Here is a 26,132-nt window from a genome sequence, read left to right as displayed (position 1 = left end):
CCACAGCCAAGAAACCAAAGTAGTTAGGTTTCTATAGCAAAAGTTATACAAAAGGCAGAAATACAAAGCGATAAACAAAATGCAAAATACAATTCACTCTAATTTACAAATGGTAATTTACACTGATCCAGTATATACAATATGCTACATGTGTCATAAGGATTGTTTCCAAGGCAAGTTGGCCCTTATGGTTTCTGGACTAACAATGTGCATAAACAGAAGAGTAGGGCTAAACACAACATGTATTTATCGTGCTATACTTTACCTTGTTCTGGAACATAAAAGGCAACAAATTTAACTAAATTTCAAGTTAAAATTACACAGGTTTTTGGAAGAATACACATGTACAGCTGGGTTAAAAGTGCCACGTTACACAAAACCATTACGTTTGGCTACAAATTATGATGCTCAAGGTCATGGTGGAACAAAAAGGAATAGAAACTACCTCAAGCTATATGCTATGAAAGTTGTCTGTGGGATAGGTTTATAGTTTATTTTCATGAATTTTTGTTTACCATCTGGTTCCAAGAAAAGGTTTTTGTCCCTCCCCCCCCCACACCTAAAATGACAGGTTGTTTTCAATAAAAAGTGAGAGAAAAATAATTCTCTATTGTTCTAATTTTCTAGGGAATCAGTGACTGTTACTTGGTCTTGCAAAACCCTTTTCTATTTAAACCGTTTAATATATAAAAAAACACAACATTCAGAAAAAAAAAATAAAAATCAGATTTTCCTTTAAGTGTAAATGTCAAAATTAACATATTGGTCCAGTAACATGAAAGCTGGAAAAAGATTCACATTTGTTCCCTGAATGCCAAATTACAAAATCAGACAACTTTCAAAAGCTACTTTGTTATAAAAGTAACAAAACTCACAAATATAGTCTTGCATGACCCGAGTTTGTCACCAATATATCAAGTTAATTACACAAAACATTTCAAAAAATGCCAACGGAGTGTCTTCCAGGTTTAACAATTAAACAAAGTATGACAGATTTCCCTGCAGGTACCAGAGCTATATACAAAACGGTATGTACAGCAGTACAGAGGTCATACACCAGTTTCCCTAGGACCGTCACTTACTGTATCTAAAGCCTTTGTAAGTGGACCTGCACAGGGACGGTGTCTTTCCAAAGAGAAAGCACTTTCAGTGTATTCTTAGTGTACTTTTTATATACAGGCACAAAGACTATATTACAAAAGTGCAACTGTTTTTGGTTGCTGAACTATACAGATTTTCAGGCTAAAAAAGGCCCCATTTACAGAACTATACATGCAGAATAAGTTTCTGCAGTTTTTCAGAAGTCATTGCTATGGAAAAGGTGCAAAAGATGAAAAGGAAATAAAAGTAATAAATTCTCTGTAACACAGAAAACTAGAAATCCATGAGGTACTATACATTTCCAGTTACTACGAAAAATATTTAAAAAAAAAAAGTTGCATAACTATTCCAGCAGAAATTAGGTTATGACTGGTTCACATTTAAACAACGTAGTAAAAAAAGAAACTGCCGCATTTCACCAATACATCTTCAGAAGGTTAAACCTTCTAAAACCAATGAAAAACGGGCAGCAGAGACCATGACAAGTGCTTTACATTAAATGTCCAGGAGGTCAATACTATCGTAGTAAAGAAACATAACAATAAAAAACTTGGGGGAAGATATAAAGGAACAGTTCTTTTCAAGGCAGTTTTAATATTTAAAACAGCCAATTAAAAAAAAATTATATAGAAAAAGATGGCTAGATATGTAGTCTATGGGCTTTTTGTTGTACCTTCCTCAGTTCAGTATTATATGGAAGAAAAAAAATCCATTACAATGTGAATGAGGCTAGTAACATTTTACAATTAAAACTATATATTGTTGTTAAAGGGCGGGAAAGTATTTTTATAAATAATAATTTACTTAAAATACATTAAATTAAATATAAAAATGAAAACCTCAAGTATTTATTTAACCTTGGTTTCTGTTAGGCTTTGCCCAAAAATGAATGTGTATGTATGTATGTATGTATGTATGTATGTATGTATGTATGTATATATATATGTATATATATATATATGTATATATATATATATGTATATATATATATATATATATATATATATATATATATATATATATATATATATATATACACACACACACATATATATATATATACACACACACACATATATATATATATATACACACACATATATATATATATATATATACACACACATATATATATATATATATACACACACATATATATATATATACACATATATATATACACATATATATATACACATATATACATATATACACATATATATACATATATATACACATATATATACACATATACATATATATACATATATATATACATATATATATACATATATATATACATATATATATATATATATATATATATATATATATATATATATATATATATATATATATATATATATACACATACACATACATACACATTTGTCACTTTATATTAGGTTTGCCAATCAGTCTCATGAACATTGCTTGAGTTGGAGATCTGTTAAGTCAGGTCGTTCCTTACTCCGGCATACTCAGGGAGGTCACCTCTGGCTTCATTTTGAAATATTGGTTAAATCGGACAATAGCATACCTATTGGGGGAGAGAAAAAAAAGAAAGAAAAAAAAACAAGATTATGATCCATTGTCCTACTAGGAAAAATATTTTCAAAGCTCCACTTAAAAGTAACTGGTAAATGGCATAAAAAACTAAAGATCCTGCTCATTATCTGCAATGCTAACCAGCTCAGCTGCTGCAACACCAACACTTTTTCATAAGGGCATTTTATACTTTTGCACAAATACTTGCTCCTGAAATATTTGGGCAATTTATTTTTACACTGGTTTGTCTCTGAATGAAAAAAATCCAACATATACAATTATCAACGCACAACATATTTTAGGCTCCTCTGTAAAATAAAAAAAAATAGGACTATCACAGCTGGGTGAAGAATCACAGCAGGTAAAGTGTTATCAGGGCTGTATAAGAATAAGAGACCCCCCCCCCCATATACGTGAGAGTCTACTGGATACTATGTGGCATGTGCATCTCATTGACTCAATCAATCCAAAGGAATTAACAGACTCATTAACATCTGGCTTGTGTAAAGGCAGAACAAAAAAACAAAAAAAACAACCCTACAATAAAAAAAGTAAACTCACCCCAAGAAATCAAAATCTATTTTTGAATATTTTGCTTGGATTAAAGCCCATAGTCCCCAGAAGAAATGCGACGCCTGCAAAAAAGACAGACATTAGAAAAGTTACATGGACCGTAAAGTAAGTTTTCTAATTAATGCATTAGAAAATTCACCGCAATCTAAAAGATCTGCACCCACAATTAATGTTTTGAAAGCATTAAAAAAATAAAAAAATGATGTTAATTTTTAGAAGGAAAATATGCATTGTTCTGCCGGCTCAGGACACACCCCTGAAAAGTGTCTTATGTTTAACTTCGTTCTGTTGCGGTGGTCAATTAAAGGACACACATAAATTAGTTTCCCCACATATCAGCCAATCTATGTAGCATGTAAGAGTGCAAAGGTTTTCCATTATTTTGCCTCTCTACGGGTAGTGGAAATACTAAACATTTCAGAGTTAAAATAACCGGAAAAGCAGGCAATATAATGAAAGTCAATTGCAAAGTTTAACTGTGTTAAACAATCCATGGGGAATTACATTTTGATTTTACAGTCCTTTTAACTTAAAGGGACACTAAACTCAAATTTTTTTTTTTTTCATTATTCAGATAGAGCAGCAATTTTAAGCAACTTCCTAATTTACTCGTATTATCAATTTCTCTTCGTTCTCTTGCTATCTAGTTAAAAAGCAGGAATGTGATGCATAGGAGCCGACCCATTTTTGGTTGAGAACCTGGGTTATGCTTGCTTATTGGTGGGTAAATGTAAGCCTCCAATAAGCAAGCGCTATCCATGGTGCTAAACCTAAAATGGGCTGGCTGCTAAGATTTACATTCCTGCTTTTAAAAAGAAAATTTATGCTTACCTGATAAATTTATTTTATGCAGTGAGTCCACAGATCATCATCATTACTATTGGGAATATCACTCCTAACCAGCAGGAGGAGGCATAGAGCACCACAGCAAAGCTGTTAAATACCACTCCCTTACCCACAACCCCCAGTCATTCAACCAAAGGGAAAGGAAGTAATATAAGGTGCAGAGGTGCCCGAGGTTTATATAAAAATAAAACTGTCTGAAAATACAGGGCGGGCCGTGGACTCACCGTGTCAAGAAATAAATTTATCAGGTAAGCATAAATTTTATTTTCTTTCTAATGACACGCTGAGTCCACGGATCATCATAATTACTATTGGGAATCAATACCCAAGCTAGAGGACACAGATGATAAGGGAGGGACAAGACAGTTAGCCTAAACAGAAGGCACCACTGCTTGAAGAACCTCTCTCCCAAAAACAGCCTCGGCTGAAGCAAAAGTATCAAATTTGTAAAATTTAGAAAAAGGTGTGTAAAGATGAACAAGTGGGAGCCTTGCAAATCTGATCCACAGAAGCTCCATTTTTGAAAGCCCAAGTAGAAGAAAACATAATTTATGCTTACCTGATAAATTTATTTCTCTTGTAGTGTAGTCAGTCCACGGGTCATCCATTACTTATGGAATATATCTCTTCCTAACAGGAAGCTGCAAGAGGATCACCCAAGCAGAGCTGCTACATAGCTCCTCCCCTCACATGTCATATTCAGTCATTCGACCAAAGCAGACGAGAAAGGAGAAACCATAAGGTGCAGTGGTGACTGGAGTTTAATTAAAATTTAGGTCTGCCTTAAAGACAGGGCGGGCCGTGGACTGACTACACTACAAGAGAAATAAATTTATCAGGTAAGCATAAATTATATTTTCTCCTGTTAAGTGTAGTCAGTCCACGGGTCATCCATTACTTATGGGATACCAATACCAAAGCTAAAGTAAACGGATGAAGGGAGGGACAAGGCAGGAACCTTAAACAGAAGGAACCACTGCCTGAAGCACCTTTCTCCCAAAAATAGCCTCCGAAGAAGCAAAAGTGTCAAATTTGTAAAATTTTGAAAAGGTGTTAAGTGAAGACCAAGTCGCAGCCTTGCAAATCTGTTCAACAGAGGCCTCATTTTTAAAGGCCCAGGTGGAAGCCACAGCTCTAGTAGAATGAGCTGTAATCCTTTCAGGAGGCTGCTGTCCAGCAGTCTCATAGGCTAAACGTATTATGCTACGAAGCCAAAAAGAGAGAGAGGTGGCCGAAGCCTTTTGACCTCTTCTCTGTCCAGAGTAAACGACAAACAGGGAAGAAGTTTGACGAAAATCCTTAGTTGCCTGCAAATAGAACTTCAGGGCACGGACTACGTCCAAATTATGCAAAAGTCGTTCCTTCTTTGAAGAAGGGTTAGGACACAGTGATGGAACAACAATCTCTTGATTGATATTCCTGTTAGTAACTACCTTAGATAAGAACCCAGGTTTAGTACGCAGAACTACCTTGTCTGAATGAAAAATCAGATAAGGAGAATCACAATGTAAGGCAGATAATTCAGAGACTCTTCGAGCCGAGGAAATAGCCATCAAACACAAAATCTTCCAGGATAACAGCTTGATATCAATGGAATGAAGGGGTTCAAATGGAACGCCTTGAAGAACATTAAGAACTAAGTTTAAGCTCCACGGCGGAGCAACAGTCTTAAACACAGGCTTAATCCTAGTTAAAGCCTGACAAAAAGCCTGAACGTCTGGAACTTCAGCCAGACGTTTGTGTAGAAGAATAGACAGAGCAGAAATCTGTCCCTTTAACGAACTAGCAGATAAGCCCTTTTCTAAACCCTCTTGTAGAAAGGACAATATCCTAGGAATCCTAACCTTACTCCATGAGTAACTCTTGGATTCGCACCAATATAAATATTTACGCCATATCTTATGGTAAATTTTTCTGGTAATAGGCTTCCTAGCCTGTATTAAGGTATCAATAACCGACTCCGAGAAGCCACGCTTTGATAGAATCAAGCGTTCAATCTTCATGCAGTCAGCCTCAGAGAAATTAGGTTTGGATGTTTGAAAGGACCCTGAATTAGAAGGTCCTGTCTCAGAGGTAGAGACCACGGTGGACAGGATGACATGTCCACTAGGTCTGCATACCAGGTCCTGCGTGGCCACGCAGGCGCTATCAGAATCACCGAAGCTCTCTCCGGTTTGATCTTGGCAATCAAACGAGGAAGCATCGGGAATGGTGGAAATACATAAGCCATGTTGAAGACCCAAGGGGCTGTCAGAGCATCTATCAGCACCGCTCCCGGGTCCCTGGACCTGGATCCGTAACAAGGAAGCTTGGCGTTCTGGCGAGACGCCATGAGATCCAGATCTGGTTTGCCCCAACGAAGAATCAGTTGAGTAAAGACCTCCGGATGAAGTTCCCAATCCCCCGGATGAAAAGTCTGGCGACATAGAAAATCCGCCTCCCAGTTCTCTACACCTGGGATGTAAATCGCTGACAGGTGGCAAGAGTGAGACTCTGCCCAGCGAATTATCTTTGAGACTTCCAACATCGCTAGGGAACTTCTGGTTCCCCCTTGATGGTTGATGTAAGCCACAGTCGTGATGTTGTCCGACTGAAATCTGATGAACCTCATAGTTGCTAACTGAGGCCAAGCTAGGAGAGCATTGAATATTGCTCTTAATTCCAGAATATTTATTGGGAGTAGTTTCTCCTCCTGAGTCCATAATCCCTGAGCTTTCAGGGAGTTCCAGACTGCGCCCCAGCCTAAAAGGCTGGCGTCTGTTGTTACAATCGTCCAATCTGGCCTGCGAAAGGTCATCCCCTTGGACAGATGTGGCCGAGAGAGCCACCATAGAAGAGAATCTCTGGTCTCTTGATCCAGACTTAGTAGGGGGGACAAATCTGAGTAATCCCCCGTCCACTGACTTAGCATGCACAATTGCAGCGGTCTGAGATGCAGGCGCGCAAATGGTACTATGTCCATTGCCGCTACCATTAAGCCGATTACTTCCATGCACTGAGCTACTGACGGGTGTGGAATGGAATGAAGGACACGGCAAGCATTTAGAAGTTTTGATAAAACTTTCATCTCTACAGAATCTATAAGAGTCCCTAGAAAGGGAACTCTTGTAAGTGGTAATAGAGAACTCTTTTCCACGTTCACCTTCCACCCATGCGACCTCAGAAATGCCAGAACTATCTCTGTATGAGACTTGGCAGTTTGAAAACTTGACGCTTGTATCAGAATGTCGTCTAGGTACGGAGTCACCGCTATGCCTCGCGGTCTTAGTACCGCCAGAAGTGAGCCCAGAACTTTTGTAAAGATTCTTGGAGCCGTAGCTAATCCGAAGGGAAGAGCTACAAACTGGTAATGCCTGTCTAGTAAAGCAAATCTTAGGTACCGATAATGATCCTTGTGAATCGGTATGTGAAGGTAGGCATCCTTTAAATCCACTGTGGTCATGTACTGACCCTCTTGGATCATGGGAAGGATGGTTCGAATAGTTTCCATTTTGAATGATGGAACTCTTAGAAATTTGTTTAGGATTTTTAAGTCCAAGATTGGTCTGAAGGTTCCCTCTTTCTTGGGAACCACAAATAGATTTGTATAGAATCCCTGCCCGTGTTCCGTCCGTGGAACTGGGTGGATCACCCCCATTAGTAAAAGGTCTTGTACACAGCGTAGAAACGCCTCTTTCTTTATTTGGTTTGCTGATAATCTTGAAAGATGAAATCTCCCTCGTGGAGGAGAAGTTTTGAAGTCCAGGAGATATCCCTGAGATATGATCTCCAACGCCCAGGGATCCTGGACATCTCTTGCCCAAGCCTGGGCGAAGAGAGAAAGTCTGCCCCCCACTAGATCCGTTTCCGGATAGGGGGCCCTCTCTTCATGCTGTCTTGGGGGCAGCAGCAGGTTTCTTGGCCTGCTTGCCCTTGTTCCAGGACTGGTTAACTTTCCAGCCCTGCCTGTAACGAGCAACAGCTCCTTCCTGTTTTGGAGCGGAGGAAGTTGATGCTGCTCCAGCCTTGAAGTTACGAAAGGCACGAAAATTAGACTGTTTGGCCTTTGATTTGGCCCTGTCCTGAGGTAGAGCATGGCCCTTACCTCCCGTAATGTCAGCTATAATTTCTTTCAAGCCAGGCCCGAATAAGGTCTGCCCTTTGAAAGGAATATTAAGCAATTTAGATTTAGAAGTCACGTCAGCTGACCAGGATTTAAGCCATAGCGCTCTGAGCGCTTGGATGGCGAATCCGGAGTTCTTAGCCGTAAGTTTGGTTAAATGTACAACGGCATCAGAAACAAATGCGTTAGCTAGCTTAAGTGCTTTAAGCTTGTTCATAATTTCATCCAATGGAGCTGTGCGAATGGCCTCTTCCAGAGACTCAAACCAGAATGCCGCCGCAGCAGTGACAGGCGCAATGCATGCAAGGGGCTGTAAGATAAAACCTTGTTGAACAAACATTTTCTTAAGGTAACCCTCTAATTTCTTATCCATTGGATCTGAAAAGGCACAACTATCCTCCACCGGGATAGTGGTACGCTTAGCTAAAGTAGAAACTGCTCCCTCCACCTTAGGGACCGTCTGCCATAAGTCTCGTGTGGTGGCGTCTATAGGAAACATTTTCCTAAATATGGGAGGAGGGGAAAAGGGCACACCAGGTCTATCCCACTCCTTGCTAATAATCTCTGTAAGCCTTTTAGGTATAGGAAACACGTCAGTACACACCGGTACCTCATAGTATCTATCCAACTTACATAATTTTTCTGGAATTGCAACCGTGTTACAATCATTCAGAGCCGCTAATACCTCCCCTAGCAATATGCGGAGGTTCTCAAGCTTAAATTTAAAATTAGAAATCTCTGAATCCAGTCTCCCTGGATCAGATCAGTCACCCACAGAATGAAGCTCTCCGTCTTCACGTTCTGCAAACTGTGACGCAGTATCTGACATGGCTCTCACCTCATCCGCGCGCTCTGTCCTTAACCCAGAGCTATCGCGCTTGCCTCTTAATTCTGGCAATTTAGATAATACTTCTGTCATAACAGTAGCCATGTCTTGCAAAGTGATTTGTAAGGGCCTCCCTGATGTACTTGGCGCCACAAAATCACGCACCTCCTGAGCGGGAGGCGAAGGTACTGACACGTGAGGAGAGTTAGTCGGCATAACTTCCCCCTCGTTGTCTGGTGATAATTTCTTTACATGTAAAGATTGACTTTTATTTAAAGTAGCATCAATGCAATTAGTACATAAATTTCTATTGGGCTCCACATTGGCCTTTAAACATAGTGAACAAAGAGATTAATCTGTGTCAGACATGTTTAAACAGACTAGCAATGAGACTAGCAAGCTTGGAAATACTTTTCTAAATAAATTTACAAGCAATATAAAAAACGCTACTGTGCCTTTAAGAAGCACAAAAAGCTGTCACAGTTGAAATAACAATGAACCAAAATAGTTATAGCAACCAATTTTTCACAGTAAATGTATTAAGTTAGCAAAGGATTGCACCCACCAGCAAATGGATGATTAACCCCTTAATACCCAAAAACGGATTAACAATTTAATAATTAACGTTTTTCTCACAGTCAAAACACACTGTCACAGGTCTGCTGTGACTGATTACCTCCCTCAAAATGAATTTTGAAGACCCCTGAGCTCTCTAGAGACGATCTGGATCATGGAGGATGAAGTAGACAGATTGTGACTGAATTTTTACTGCGCAAAAAAGCGCTAACATAGGCCCCTCCCACTCATATTACAACAGTGGGGAAGCTCAGAAAACGGTTTCTATGCAGAAAACAAAGATGGCCATGTGGTAAAAATCATACCCCAATAAGTTTTATCACCAAGTACCTCACAAAAAACGATTAACATGCCAGTAAACGTTTTAAACATACATTTGAAAAGTTATGAATTGTTATTAATAAGCCTGCTAACCAGTCGCTTTTACTGCAGTTAAGGCTCATACATTATTTCAGTATTAACAGTATTTTCAGAGTCAATTCCATTCCTTAGAAAAATACATTCAGTGTACACACACTCATCAGCCTAATACCAGTCGCTATCACTGCATTTAAGGCTGAACTTACTTAACATTGGTATCAGCAGTATTTTCTCAGTCAATTCCATTCCTCAGAAAAATAATTACTGCACATACCTCATTTGCAGGGGGGCCCTGCATGCTATTCCCCTTCTCTGAAGTTACCTCACTCCTCAGATGAGAACAGCCAGTGGATCTTAGTTACGTCTGCTAAGATCATAGAAAACGCAGGCAGATTCTTCTTCTAATGCTGCCTGAGAATAAACAGCACACTCCGGTGCCATTTAAAATAACAAACTTTTGATTGTAGAAATAAACTAAGTTAAAAAACACCACAGACCTCTCACAGCGACCTATCTAGTTAGGCTGCAAGAGAATGACTGAATATGACATGTGAGGGGAGGAGCTATGTAGCAGCTCTGCTGGGTGATCCTCTTGCAGCTTCCTGTTAGGAAGAGATATATTCCATAAGTAATGGATGACCCGTGGGCTGACTACACTTAACAAGAGAAACAGCCCTCGTGGAATGAGCCGTGATTTTCTCAAGAGGCTGCTGACCAGCAGACTCATATGCCATGCGAATAACACTCCTCAACCAACAAGAAAGAACTAGCTGTAGCTTTCTGACCTTTACGCTTCCCAGAAGAAACAACAAAGAAGAAGACTGGAGAAAATCCTTAGTCGCCTGCAAATAATATTTCAATGCACGAACTACATCCAGATTGTGCAACAAACGTTCCTTATGAGAAGAAGGATTAGGACACAAAGAAGGAACAACAATTTCCGGATTAATATTCTTATCAAAAACAACCTTGGGAAGAAAACCTAATGCAGTACGTAGTGCCACCTTATCAGAATGAAAAATAAGAAAAGGAGACTCACATTGCAACGCAGAAAGCTCAGAGACTCTTCGAGCCGAAGAGATAGCAACCAAAAACAAAAACCTTCCAGGTTAACAACTTAATGAAGAATGCATAGGCTCAAACTGAGCCTGTTGAACTCTAAGAACTAAATTAAGACTCCAAGGAGGAGTCACAAACTTAAACATAGTCCGGATTCTAACCAAGGCCTGACAAAAGGACTGAACATCAGGCACATCCGCCAGACGTTTGTGCAACAAAATAGATAAAGCAGAAATCTGACGCTTCAGAGTCCTAGCAGATAAACCCTTCTCCAGACCCTCCTGGAGAAGAGACAAAATCCTCGGAATCCTGACTCTACTCCAAGAATAGCCTCTGGATTACCACTAATACAGATATTTACGCCATATCTTATAATAGATCCTTCTAGTCACAGGCTTACGCGCCTGAATCAGTCTCAATAACCGCCTCAGAGAAGCCATGCTTGAAAAGAATCACGCATTCAATCTCCAAGCAGTCAGCTTCAGAGAAACGAGATTTGGATGAAAGAAGGGCCCCTGAAGTAGAAGGTCCTTCCTCAACTGAAGACTCCAAGGTGGGGAGGATGACATCTCCACCAGATCTGCATACCAAATCCTGTGAGGTCATGCCGGTGCAATGAGAATCGCCAATGCCCTCTCTTGTCTGATCCAAGCAATGACCAGAGGAAGAAGGGCAAACTGAGGAAACACGTATGCCAGGCTGAATTTCCAAGGAATTGCTAGAGCATCTATCAGAACAACCTGAGGATCCCTTGACCTGAATCCGTACCTCGGGAGCTCTGCATTCTGACGAGACGCCATAATATCCAACTCCGGCTGACCCCATTTGAGAATTAAACTGGAAAACACTTCCGGATGAAGTTCCCACTCCCCCGGATGAAATGTCTGTCTGTTCAAAAAAAAAAAATCTGCTTCCTAATTGTCCACCCCTGGAATGTGGATTGCAGACAGACAACAGTTGTGAGCCTCTGCCCACTGCATAATCTTGGCTACCTCTGTCATGGCCAGGGAACTCCGAGTTCCCCCCTGATTGATGTAAGCCACTGACGTAATATTGTCCGACTGAAACCTGATAAAATGGGTTGAAGCTAACTGAGGTCAAGCCAGAAGAGCATTGAGGATTGCCCTTAGCTCTAGAACATTTATGGGAAGAACCGATTCCTCCCGGGTCCACAGACCCTTAGCCTTCAGCGAACCCCAGACAGCTCCCCAACCCAGCAGACTGGCATCCGTGGTCACAATGACCCAGGTAGGCCTACGAAAACAGGTTCCCTGGGAGAGAAGATCCTGAGACAACCACCACAGAAGAGAATCTCTTGCAGCCTGATCTAGAACAATCTTTGGAGACAGATCCGTATAATCCCCATTCAACTGTCTGAGCATGCATAACTGCAGAGGCCTGAGATGGAACCGAGCAAACGGAATGATGTCCATGAACAAAACCATCAGACCAATAACCTGCATACACTGGGACACCGACGGCCAAGGAGAGGACTGAAGAGCAAGGCAAGAAAAAAAAAAAAAAAAATTCTTAATTTCTAGAGAATCTATAATGGTTCCTAAGAAAACCACTCTTGTAGCCAGAATCAGGGAACTTTTTCCTAAATTCACCCTCCAACCGTGGGAGCGCAGATAAAAAAAAAAAAAAAAAAAAGAAGACAACTCCTCCTCCGTGTAGGAGCTTGCTTGTTAAAAATATGGTACATGAACTAGACTATCGTCCAGATAAGAAGCTACCGCAACCCACTGCAATCTGAGAACTGCCAGTAACGCATCCAGGACCTTTGATAACACCCTGGAAGCAGTTGCAATACCAAAAGGAAGAGCTACAAACTGAAAATGCTGGTCTAGAAAAGCAAATCTCAGAAACTTGTGATGCTCCTTGTGGATGGGAATATGCAGATATGCATACTTTAGCTCTACCGTAGATCTTGAACCAAAGGAAGAATTGACCGAATAGTTTCCATCTTGAAAGACATACTCTGAGAAATTTATTTACGCTCTTGAGATTAAGGATGGGTCTGAAAGTTACCTCCTTTTTGGGAACGATAAACAGATTGGAACAGAAACCTAGACCCTGCTCCTGAACTGGAACAGGAACGATCACTCCCATATTGGAAAGATCCTCAACACAACTTAAGAATGCCCTTCGCTTTATCTGGTCTACAAATAACCTGGATAGGAGAAACCTGCCCCTGGGAGGAAAAGTCTTGAACTCCAGCTTGTATCCCTGGGATACAATATCTACCACCCAGGGATCTGGAACATCTCGAGCCCAGGCCTGAGCAAAAAAAAAAAAAAAAAAAAAAAAAAAAAAAAAAAAAAAAAAAAAAAAAAGGACAGCCTGTTACCCTTGTAAGGAATGGATAAAACGCTTAGATTTAGATGAAACAGCCCTGCGCGCCAGAACAGTAAAGCCAGAAATCTTTGCTCCCAATGTAATGGCCTGTAAGGAAGCATCTACAATAAAAGAATTAGCCAATTTATAAAGTCCTAATTCTATCCTGAATCTCCTCAAGAGGAGTATCCTGCTGAATAGAATCAGACAATGCATCAAACCAATATGCATCCGCACTGGTAATCGTAGCAATACATACAGCAGGCTGCCATTGGAACCCCTGGTGAACATACATCCTCTTAAGCAAAGCCTCCAACTTTTTATCCATGGTGTCCTTGAAAGAACAGCTATCCTCAATAGGAATAGTGGTCCTCTTAGCCAAAGTAGAATCCGCAATAGAAAACATCTTCCTAAAAATAGGCAAAGGGGAAAAAGGAATTCCAGGTTTCTCCCATTCTCGTGTAATAATCTCTGAAATACGATCTGGAACAGGAAAAACCTCCGCCACAGAAGGGACCTCAAAAACTTGTTAAGTTTACTAGCCTGCTTAGGAGTAACTATGACCATCGAATCAGAGTCATCCAAGGTAGCCAAAACCTGCCTGAGTAACAAACGGAGGTGCTCCAGCTTAAATCTGAAAGAAACCACCTCAGAATCAGCCGAAGGAATTACACTATCAGAATCTGATATTTCACCCTCAGACACTACTGAAGTATCTTCTTCCTCAGACCTATGGGAAGAAACAATAGGCATAACAGCAACAGAATCAGAAACCTTATACTTTCTTTTGCACTTCCCCTGCAACGCAGGAAAAGCAAAGCATCAAACAGCAGAGGATATGAGAGTAGTCATATCCTGCAAAGAAAAAAAAAAAACAGACGAAACTCAGTGCACTGAAAAAATAAAAAAACAGAGGCGCCGACATGGCCTAGTAATGCAAAGATAAGTGGCTCCAATAAACACAAATCCAGATGTATACTCACAAGAGCAGTGCACCCTGTGGTGCTATTGATGCAGGCCGGAGCCTCGCAGTGGTCCAGCTCACTGTGGGATTGAAGTGGATACCCAGAAGATGTCCCTGAGGGGATTGATAGTAGATATCCTATGTGGACACAAAGTATATGCACATAGCCCAGTATTGTTAAGACAGAGAGAGACAAGTAAGTAAAGAATAAACTTACAAGATCCAATGCACCTCCAGGTGCATTAACAGCAGGCTGGGACCTAACAGTCGCTCAGCAGGTTCTGGTCTTCCTCGGGTGGCTAATAGCAGCACAGCCCAATTATGTACTCACAAAAAATACACCAAAGGGCAAACAAGTGTATTCAAATGTATAAAACTTTAATAAAAAGCGACGCGTTTCTCAGCTAAGAGCTGTTTCCTCAGGCTAAAAAATATATTTCATAATAAAAATACACTTGCTATTTAACAGGATATGCATAATGAGAACACAATCTAATAGGTGCAACAATTAAGACAATTCATTAGTCTCAACTGTGTATAATTAGTTGGTATGGTAACCTTTGTAAACAAATATTTAAAGTGTTTGATAATGGAGCGCTCGAGGAGAGCTAAAGTACAGCCGTATTGGACAGATTATAATACCAGATATGAATAGACTATAGCAAGCGCAGAAGATTAACCACAAAAGCCTAATCTATAAGTCCTATAATAAATACTGGGCAGTACTGCAAATAAATTACTACAATAAATGCAATCAATAAAATGCGGATGAAAAATGCAGATAAAAAATGCGGATAAAAAATGAGTTAATTTATATATAGCAATTCATATGTATGTTTATAAGAAATTTACATAGATATATTGAATTTCATAAAAATACATTTAATACAATAAGTAGAAGGTCGACCTTAATATCTCAAATAACAATGCATCAATAAATAAAATACAGAAATAAAAATATACAAAAAACAAAGTACAAAATACAATGGTTTGATACTGTGTATCCAATCGAACAAATGTGAAATTGTCTATAAAAGAGTCTTTTAGTCCTTTGTGCTTGCAAACTTGAGTATCCGTGTAGACGACAAGCCTCCTAGTGACAAAGGACAGATTCCTTAAGGCAGTGTGAAGAGCCTTATGTGAAATATATAATCTGTACTCACAGTTAAGAAAGTCGATATCTGCAAAAGTATATTGAACACACAAGTATATGCATCTGGGCATTATACTTTTGCAGATATCGACTTTCTTAACTGTGAGTACAGATTATATATTTCAGCCCAGCTGCTTGATTATGAATAGTGCAGTGACTGCACGTTTTTTTCATATGTATTATTATTATTGGACCTGTATTAATAGCTATGTAGCAATATAAGTTATATGTTATATAACTTTTTTTATTTGAAATTAAAATACGATACAATGGCTCAGGGCACTGCATGTGAGGAAGTAGATTGGGGAGAAAGCTGCGGTATAGCTTGAACAGGAGACTCCTGAACATTCTCCTTAGAAAAAGAAGGCTCGGAATCAAAAAGCCTATCCCTGTACTGTAAGGTTCTCTCTATACAAGAAGAAGAGCAGAAAGGGATAGGAGGCTCCACATTAGCATCAATAAATAAATTACAAGTAACTGCTTGCAAGTCCTCTTGTTCCATCTTAAACTAATTAAAAAATTAAATTTGACAGAAAAAAATGCCCCAAAAAACAAACTTTACTGTCCCTTTAAATAACATTACTTAAAACATAAGAGCCCAAAAACAAACCACCCTGAGCCCTTATATAACACCTCTACAAGCCCAACTGAGGTGCTTATACCAGCCTCCTACCAACCGGAATAGTACAGTCTCCCAAACGATCCGGACCTCACTCTCCACAAAACCGCTCCAACTTCGCTCTAGAGCAGCAGCGGAACAACCTCTCAATTCTGCAGAGAAACACATACTGAGAGGAAGAGAGCACAACACTCGCGCTAAACCAAAACTCCGCCCATCCTGGGCATCTACCAACTTCCCGGCCGGCATTATACTAAACACTACAAACAGCCGCCGGGAGGAAAGGAAAGAGTGCGACACACTCCCTAAGTAACATAAAACACTAACGAACAGAGAGACAAAATAAAGGAGAGCTAAAACAGCCTCCTAACAGAGCCTACACAAAAAAACCTGCACATAAGCAGGATTCAAATCCCAAAATTAACCCCATAAGTGCTAAAAAATATCTGAGCTCCTCCATTAGAAAAATAAAAATAGCACTTACCTCCATCACAGTCTGCCCGGCAGCAGGGCAGCTCACAAGGTTTGAAAGGCTTCATCCCTCCCATAGACCTGTGGAACAGCAAAAACAGAATTTATGCTTACCTGATAAATTACTTTCTCGAACGGTGTGTCCGGTCCACGGCGTCATCCTTACTTGTGGGAATATCTCTTCCCCAACAGGAAATGGCAAAGAGTCCCAGCAAAGCTGGCCATATAGTCCCTCCTAGGCTCCGCCCACCCCAGTCATTCGACCGACGGACAGGAGGAAAAATATAGGAGAAACCATATGGTACCGTGGTGACTGTAGTTAGAGAAAATAATTAATCAGACCTGATTAAAAAACCAGGGCGGGCCGTGGACCGGACACACCGTTGGAGAAAGTAATTTATCAGGTAAGCATAAATTCTGTTTTCTCCAACATTGGTGTGTCCGGTCCACGGCGTCATCCTTACTTGTGGGAACCAATACCAAAGCTTTAGGACACGGATGAAGAGAGGGAGCAAATCAGGTTACCTAAACGGAAGGCACCACGGCTTGCAAAACCTCTCTCCCAAAAATAGCCTCAGAGGAAGCAAAAGTATCAAATTTGTAAAATTTGGCAAAAGTGTGCAGTGAAGACCAAGTCGCTGCCTTACATATCTGATCAACAGAAGCCTCGTTCTTGAAGGCCCATGTGGAAGCCACAGCCCTAGTGGAGTGAGCTGTGATTCTTTCAGGAGGCTGCCGTCCGGCAGTCTCGTAAGCCAATCGGATGATGCTTTTAAGCCAAGAATAGACGACAAACAGAAGATGTTTGTCTGAAATCTTTTGTAGCTTCAAAATAGAATTTTAGAGCATGGACTACGTCCAAATTGTGTAACAAACGTTCCTTCTTTGAAACTGGATTCGGACACAAAGAAGGTACAACTATCTCCTGGTTAATATTTTTGTTAGAAACAACCTTTGGAAGAAAACCAGGCTTAGTACGCAAAACCACCTTATCTGCATGGAACACCAGATAGGGCGGAGAACACTGCAGAGCAGATAACTCTGAAACTCTTCTAGCAGAAGAAATAGCAACCAAAAACAAAAAACTTTCCAAGATAACTTAATATCTATGGAATGTAGAGGTTCAAACGGAACCCCTTGAAGAACTGAAAGAACTAGATTTAAACTCCAGGGAGGAGTCAAAGGTCTGCAAACAGGCTTGATCCTAACCAGAGCCTGAACAAATGCTTGAACATCTGGCATAGCTGCCAGTCGTTTGTGTAGTAAGACAGATAAAGCAGAAATCTGTCCCTTTAGAGAACTCGCAGATAATCCTTTATCCAAACCTTCTTGCAGAAAGGAAAGAATCTTAGGAATTTTTACCTTATTCCAAGGGAATCCCTTGGATTCACACCAGCAGATATATCATTTCCATATTTTATGGTAAATCTTTCTAGTTACCGGTTTTCTGGCCTGAACCAGAGTATCAATCACCGAATCTGAAAACCCACGCTTTGATAGAATCAAGCGTTCAATCTCCAAGCCGTCAGCTGGAGGGAGACAAGATTTGGATGTTCGAATGGACCCTGAACAAGAAGGTCCTGTCTCAAAGGTAGCTTCCATGGTGGAACCGATGACATATTCACCAGGTCTGCATACCAAGTCCTGCGTGGCCACGCAGGAGCTATCAAGATAACTGAGACCCTCTCCTGTTTGATCCTGGCTACCAGCCTGGGAATGAGAGGAAACGGTGGGAACACATAAGCTAGGTTGAAGGTCCAAGGCGCTACTAGTGCATCCACTAGAGTCGCCTTGGGATCCCTGGATCTGGACCCGTAGCAAGGAACCTTGAAGTTCAGACGAGACGCCATCAGATCCATGTCTGGAATGCCCCATAGTTGCGTCAACTGGGCAAAAATCTCCGGGTGGAGTTCCCACTCCCCCGGATGGAATGTCTGACGACTCAGATAATCCGCTTCCCAGTTTTCCACACCTGGGATGTGAATCGCAGATAGATGGCAGGAGTGATCCTCCGCCCATTGTATTATTTTGGTCACTTCTTTCATCGCTAGGGAACTCCTTGTTCCCCCCTGATGATTGATATACGCAACTGTCGTCATGTTGTCTGATTGGAATCTTATGAATCTGGCCTTTGCAAGCTGAGGCCAAGCCCTGAGAGCATTGAATATCGCTCTTAGTTCCAGAATGTTTATCGGGAGAAGAGACTCTTCCCGAGACCATAGTCCCTGAGCTTTCAGGGATTCCCAGACCGCGCCCCAGCCCACTAGACTGGCGTCGGTCGTGACAATGACCCACTCTGGTCTGCGGAAGCTCATTCCCTGGGATAGATGGTCCAGGGTCAGCCACCAATGGAGTGAATCTCTGGTCTTCTAATCTACTTGGATCACTGGAGACAAGTCTGTATAGTCCCCATTCCACTGTTTGAGCATGCACAGTTGTAATGGTCTTAAATGAATTCATGCAAAAGGAACTATGTCCATTGCTGCAACCATCAACCCTACTACTTCCATGCACTGAGCTATGGAAGGACGTGGAACAGAGTGAAGAACTTGACAAGCGCTTAGAAGTTTTGACTTTCTGACATCTGTCAGAAAAATCCTCATTTCTAAGGAATCTATTATTGTTCCCAAGAAGGGAACTCTTGTTGACGGAGACAGAGAACTTTTTTCTATGTTCACCTTCCATCCGTGAGATCTGAGAAAGGCCAGAACGATGTCTGTATGAGCCTTTGCTTTTGAAAGGGACGACGCTTGTATTAGAATGTCGTCCAAGTATGGTACTACTGCAATGCCCCTCGATCTTAGAACCGCTAGAAGGGACCCGAGTACCTTTGTGAAAATCCTTGGAGCAGTGGCTAATCCGAATGGGAGGGCCACAAACTGGTAATGTCTGTCCAGAAAGGCGAACCTTAGGAACTGATGATGTTCTTTGTGGATAGGAATATGTAGGTACGCATCCTCGGTAGTCATAAATTGACCTTCCTGGATAGTGGGCAGAATCGTTCGAATGGTTTCCATTTTGAACGATGGTACCCTGAGAAATTTGTTTAGGATCTTCAAATCCAGAATTGGTCTGAAGGTTCCCTCTTTTTTGGGAACTACGAACAGATTTGAGTAAAATCCCATTCCTTGTTCCGTCATTGGAACAGGGTGTATCACTCCCATCTTTAACAGGTCTTCTACACAATGTAAGAACGCCTGTCTCTTTATTTGGTTTAAGGATAAGTGAGACATGTGGAACTTTCCCCTTGGGGGTAGTTCCCTGAATTCCAGAAGATAACCCTGAGAAACTATGTCTAGTGCCCAGGGATCCTGAACATCTCTTGCCCAAGCCTGAGCAAAGAGAGAGAGTCTGCCCCCTACTAGATCCGGTCCCGGATCGGGGGCTACTCCTTCATGCTGTTTTGTTAGCAGCAGCAGGCTTCTTGGCCTGCTTACTCTTGTTCCAGCCTTGCATAGGTTTCCAGGCTGGTTTGGGCTGTGAGGCATTACCCTCTTGCTTAGAGGATGCAGAACTAGAGGCCGGTCCGTTCCTGAAATTGCGAAAGGAACGAAAATTAGACTTATTCTTGGCCTTGAAAGACCTATCTTGTGGAAGGGCGTGGCCCTTTCCCCCAGTGATGTCTGAGATAATCTCTTTCAATTCTGGCCCAAAGAGAGTTTTACCTTTGAAAGGGATATTAAGCAATTTTGTCTTGGATGATACATCCGCTGACCAAGACTTCAGCCAAAGAGCTCTGCGCGCCACAATTGCAAACCCTGAATTTTTCGCCGCTAATCTAGCTAATTGCAAAGCGGCATCTAGAATAAAAGAGTTAGCCAACTTAAGTGCGTGAACTCTGTCCATAACCTCCTCATATGGAGTCTCTCTACTGAGCGACTTTTCTAGTTCCTCGAACCAGAACCACGCTGCTGTAGTGACAGGAACAATGCACGAAATGGGTTGTAGAAGGTAACCTTGCTGTACAAAAATCTTTTTAAGCAAACCTTCCAATTTTTTATCCATAGGATCTTTGAAAGCACAACTATCCTCGATAGGAATAGTAGTTCGCTTGTTTAGAGTAGAAACTGCCCCCTCGACCTTAGGAACTGTCTGCCATAAGTCCTTTCTGGGGTCGACCATAGGAAATAATTTCTTAAATATAGTGGGGGGAACAAAAGGTATGCCGGGCTTCTCCCACTCCTTATTCACTATGTCCGCCACCCGCTTGGGTATAGGAAAAGCGTCGGGGTGCACCGGAACCTCTAGAAACTTGTCCATTTTGCATAATTTCTCTGGAATGACCAAGTTGTCACAATCATCCAGAGTAGATAACACCTCCTTAAGCAGTGCGCTGAGATGTTCTAATTTAAATTTAAATGTCACAACATCAGGTTCAGCTTGTTGAGAAATTTTTCCTGAATCTGAAATTTCCCCATCTGACAAAACCTCCCTCATGGCCACTTCAGATTGGTGTGAGGGTATGACCGAACAATTATCATCAGCGCCCTCCTGCTCTTCAGTGTTTAAAACAGAGCAATCGCGCTTTCTCTGATATGCAGGCATTTTGGATAAAATATTTGCTATGGAGTTATCCATTACAGCCGTCAATTGTTGCATGGAAATAAGCATTGGCGCGCTAGATGTACTAGGGGCCTCCTGTGTGGGCAAAACTGGTGTAGACACAGTAGGAGATGATGTATTATCATGTCTACTCCCCTCATCTGAGGAATCATCTTGGGCAATTTCATTATCTGTGGCAGTACTGTCCTTACTTTGTTTGGACGCTATGGCACAATTATCACACAATTTTGAATGGGGAGACACATTGGCTTTCATACATATAGAACATAGCTTATCCGAAGGCACAGACATGCTAAACAGGCTTGAACTTGTCAATAAAGCACAAAAACCGTTTTAAAACAAAACCGTTACTGTCTCTTTAAATTTTAAACAGAGCACACTTTATTACTGAATATGTGAAAAAGTATGAAGGAATCGTTCAAAATTTACCAAATTTTCACCACAGTGTCTTAAAGCATTAAAAGTATTGCATACCAATTTTCAGAGCTTTAACCCTTAAAATAACGGAACCGGAGCCGTTTACAAATTTAACCCCTATACAGTCCCAGCTACAGCCTTTGCTGTAACCTAACCAAGCCCAGAGGGGAATACGATACGAAATGACGCCTTCTAGAAACTTTTCCAAGCACTTTCAGGTCCTCACACATGCATCTGCATGTCTTGCTCTCAAAAACTGCGCAGTAATGGCGCGAAAATGAGGCTCAGCCTACAACTGGGAAGGCCCTCCCTGACTGGAAAAGGTTTCTAACATAGTGCCTGACGTTAAAAAACGTTCCCCAAGTTTATAAGTGTGAATTATCAGCATAAACATGTATAAAATGTCCAAATAAAGCAATCGATTTAGCCCATAAAAGTGTCTACCAGTTTTATAGCCCATATTAAGCCCTTTATTCTGTTTGAAACTAAGAAAATGGCTTACCGGTCCCCATGAGGGGAAATGACAGCCTTCCAGCATTACACAGTCTTGTTAGAAATATGGCTAGTCATACCTTAAGCAGAAAAGTCTGCTAACTGTTTCCCCCAACTGAAGTTACTTCATCTCAACAGTCCTATGTGGAAACAGCAATCGATTTTAGTTACTGTCTGCTAAAATCATCTTCCTCTCACAAACAGAAATCTTCATCCTTTTCTGTTTCAGAGTAAATAGTACATACCAGCACTATTTTAAAATAACAAACTCTTGATAGTAGAATAAAAAAAAAAAAACCTACATTTAAACACCACATACTCTTAACCATCTCCGTGGAGATGTTGCCTGTGCAACGGCAAAGAGAATGACTGGGGTGGGCGGAGCCTAGGAGGGACTATATGGCCAGCTTTGCTGGGACTCTCTGCCATTTCCTGTTGGGGAAGAGATATTCCCACAAGTAAGGATGACGCCGTGGACCGGACACACCAATGTTGGAGAAAGAGACCAAATAAACCTACTTAGACCTTTTAAAATAAGGGCAGCAAAAACCATATTGGGAAGCACAGTGCGGATTATACCCCCCAAGTTCCCAAATGCTTAAAAGCCACCACTGCTCTACTGAAGAGACTGACATGGACTACAACTACACCAAGGAAAACAGAGCAAGCCTACTCTGCTTAAAAATAAACTCTTGATTGAAGAATCAGACACCCAACTTTACCCCTCCTTGCAACTGATACAAGCAAAGAGAATGACTGGGGGTTTGCCTCCTCCTGCTGGTCAGAAGTGATATTCCCAATAGTAATTATGATGATCCGTGGACTCACCGTGTCATTAGAAAGAAATAAAAATAGCAAGAGAATGAAGAAAAATTGATAATAGGAGTAAATTAGAAAATTACTTAAAATGTCATGCTCTATCTGAATGATGAAAGAAAACAATGTGGGTTCAGTGTCCTTTTAAAGTGCTCAAGCTATCTAGCTTTAGTAACCACCAATTTTCTTTTTCAGTATGCGTAACCAGTATCGTCGAGTTATAATTTTTATTTTTAAATACAAGCAATACTCACAATTTTAGTCAAGACCAAAACAGTGTTACTTCTAATGTAGAAACTATAAGTATAATAACACATTTCTACATTCAAAGAAAGAGGAATGTAATCAATTAGTTACATATGCTATAAATTCACATATTTTACTAAAATGCATATAAACAAAAAAAGCTATACATTCTAGTGGTTAACACCTTCATGCCCTTAGGACGTTCCATGCCATCCTTACAGCACTGGGCCCTTAGGACTTCATGGAACATCCTACCTTTGTAGCCATTCTGCAAACTCCTCATTTTGTTAAACAGGAAATTGGAGGGGGGGGGGTGCCTAGCATCGCAGGAAGCCTCTTGGTTCCGATCACGCCAGACAAGAGGTTAATTGTCATTAACAGAGTTATGGGAATTGTATTGATCAACCAGTAAGCATTAATACAGCATTGTAAGATGTGTAATTTTAAAGGGACAGTAAAAACCAGAATTTTTGTTGCTTAAAAAAAGGTAGATAATCACTTTATTACCCATTCCCCAATTTTGCATAACCAACACAGTTATAATAATACACTTTTTACCTCCGTGATTACCTTGTATCTATGCCTCTGCAAACTACCCCTTATTTCAGTTCTTTTGACAGACTTGCATTTTTAGCCAATCAGTGCTGACTCCTAGGAGCTTCTCGTGCTTGAGCTCAATGTTATCTATATAAAAACACATGAACTAACGCCCTCTAGTGGTGAAAAACTGTCAAAATGCTTTCAGATTAGAGACAGTATTCAAGGTCTAAGAAATTAGCACATGAACCTCATAGAGTTAGCTTTCAACTAAGAATACCAAGAGAACAAAGCAAAATTGGTAATAAAAGTAAATTGGAAAGTTGTTTAAAATTACATGCCCTATATAAATCATGAAAGATGTTTTTGAGCTTACTGTCCCTTTAATGTCAATTTTAATGGCTTTTACATAACTGCCATGCAGAACATTTCTAAAATGCTTCTCTTTAATAGAAACAAGTTCCATTTAAAGGATCATTATAGTGTAAAAATGACATAGTATTAATTTGTTCATGTGATTGTAACACTAGCAACCCTGCAACTGTGTGTTTAACCTGCGCAAAGCACTGTTTGGAAGTGGCATACCGCTGGTCCCGAATATAGCTGGTAGTCGTCGCAGCTGATTGGGTCAGCGGCAGTTTCCATCTGGGACCAGCAGTACTCTGCAGCTCCAGAGTGGTGCCTTAAAACACAGACTAGTAGGGTCGCTAGTGTTAAAACGACATGCTCTAATAAGTAATAGCACAATATAATGTCCCTTTAAATATTTGTGGCTGAAGAGAAGAAATTTTTATTTCCAACTAGTAACTTACCAGTGCAAACCTATTAACCTGCACATAAAGGATTTCCACCTCTTTGTCAGTAACCTCGCTGTTAAATCCTTTGTATTCTTTATAGGCTTCCAAGTACGACCGCAGCCACTGAGACTGCAGTTCTTTTCCAGGGTACAAACTGTAGTTCACTTCATTAACACCTACAAAACAAAACAAGGGGAGGTGTATTTAAAAGATCTATCCATAATCTAAAGCTACTGATAAAACAATGAATTGCTAACAAAACAGTGACTGTTGGTCGTTGCCAAATAGAAAAAAAATAATCTAAGAGTTGCTGGGACATTTTTAAGCAACTTGCATTGCTTTTTAAACCCCAAAGATGTTGTGATAGACAAAAGGGAGCCGATACCTTTGTAGAGGAAAAGCCTTTCCCCACTGCACGTGGATATTAACTGACATCATAGCTAATGAACCATGTGATTTTTATTTAACGAATAAAGCGGTAGCATTGATTTGCACAACACCTGAAGCTAGATATACCTGGTGGCTTTCTGGCCTGAATTAAGGTATCAATGACGTTATCGGAAACCTCTTTAGATAATGCTAGGAGTTCAGGCAATCAAACATCAGTTTACAATTCCTGATGAAAGAAACTCCTTTCTAAGAGGAAGATAGCAAGGCAGGCAAGAGGACATTTAAATTAGATCTACATACAAAGTCCTGCAAGACCAAGCCAGAGTAAACCAGAACCACTGAAGCTCAGTCTGGTTTGTGTTGCTATCCAGGGTGATAGCTAGAATCAAACAGAAGAACATACATGAGATTGAACAACCAAACCCACTAGGTAATCTCCCCTGGTTGATCCACCACACATGACTGTAGCAGCTGAACAAACATCACAGCCATCTGCTGAGGGGGCGCTTGCACCAAAAAGTTGCCAAGATTGGATGCTACTGAGGTTCCCTGAGCGTGCACTACACCCAATAAGGCACCTAGAACTCTGGTAATTACAATGGGGGATGTTCCTAAACAAACATTACAAGTTCATGGTGCTTCCATTTTGTCTTGGAACGACATGATCCTTGTGGATGGGAATATGCAAATAAGCTCCTTTAAAATAAAAAAAAAGGGTCAGTAAACACCTTGTAATTACAAGAGATTTCTCATGTGCTGCTATAGAATAACATCAGTCAAGTCTATCCTTTTTACTGAAAACGCCACCCACCATTTGCCTTATTGGGAGGAGCCAATCCGGGCTTTAGCCTGCAGACAGCAATGCAAGTCACTGGCAAAGTTAGCAAAAAGTACTTTGCAGTTATCAATCTAATTAGTGAAAGATATGTAGTAGGGTTAGCCTTGAGAAGTCAGCAGGTGCTTTACATGCTCTATGAAGTAGAAAATACTCTATTTTCAGAGCTAAATTTCATGAAAAGGGAACAAATTAAATAAAGGAAATATATTTCATAACTAAACATTTTAGTTAAAAATCTTAAGTCAAAAAGGTAGACACAAACAGACCCTCCTGCACTAAAGGAAGAATAGTGCGAACGGTCTATCTTGTGGGAACTTTCAGGAAATTGTTCAATGTTTTAAGATTCAAGAGAGACTGAAAAAGGTACCTCCTTCCTTTGGTACAATAAATACATTTTAACAGGATCCCTGGTTCAGATCGGTGGCTCCCATTGTTTACAAAATCTGCCACAAAAGCCAGGAAGGCTTTGGTCTTTAAAGGGAGACTAAACCCATTTTCTTT

The 26,132-nt window shown here is 40.6% G+C and overlaps 1 protein-coding gene across 2 annotated transcripts in view; it reads right to left on the bottom strand.

Moving 5' to 3' along the window:
• Positions 1–2,469: 2,469 nt before the first annotated feature.
• Positions 2,470–26,132, bottom strand: part of ETNK1 (ethanolamine kinase 1) — an 82,829-nt gene continuing 59,166 nt past the window's right edge. Inside the window, exons 6-8 of one of the 2 annotated variants that reach the window (XM_053719108.1) lie at positions 24,419–24,579; positions 3,211–3,284; positions 2,470–2,641 (exon numbers count right to left, since the gene is read on the bottom strand). In XM_053719108.1, coding sequence (XP_053575083.1) covers positions 2,569–2,641; positions 3,211–3,284; positions 24,419–24,579 — 308 coding nt within the window. In that variant the 3' untranslated portion in view covers positions 2,470–2,568. Of the gene's footprint in view, positions 2,642–3,210; positions 3,285–24,418; positions 24,580–26,132 lie in introns of those variants that run through there. The other variant, XM_053719109.1, reaches the window with a different exon arrangement.

Source organism: Bombina bombina, chromosome 6 (genome assembly GCF_027579735.1).
Source record: "Bombina bombina isolate aBomBom1 chromosome 6, aBomBom1.pri, whole genome shotgun sequence".
Classification (NCBI taxonomy): domain Eukaryota; kingdom Metazoa; phylum Chordata; class Amphibia; order Anura; family Bombinatoridae; genus Bombina; species Bombina bombina.
This window is presented reverse-complemented; position numbering and strand designations above follow the sequence as displayed.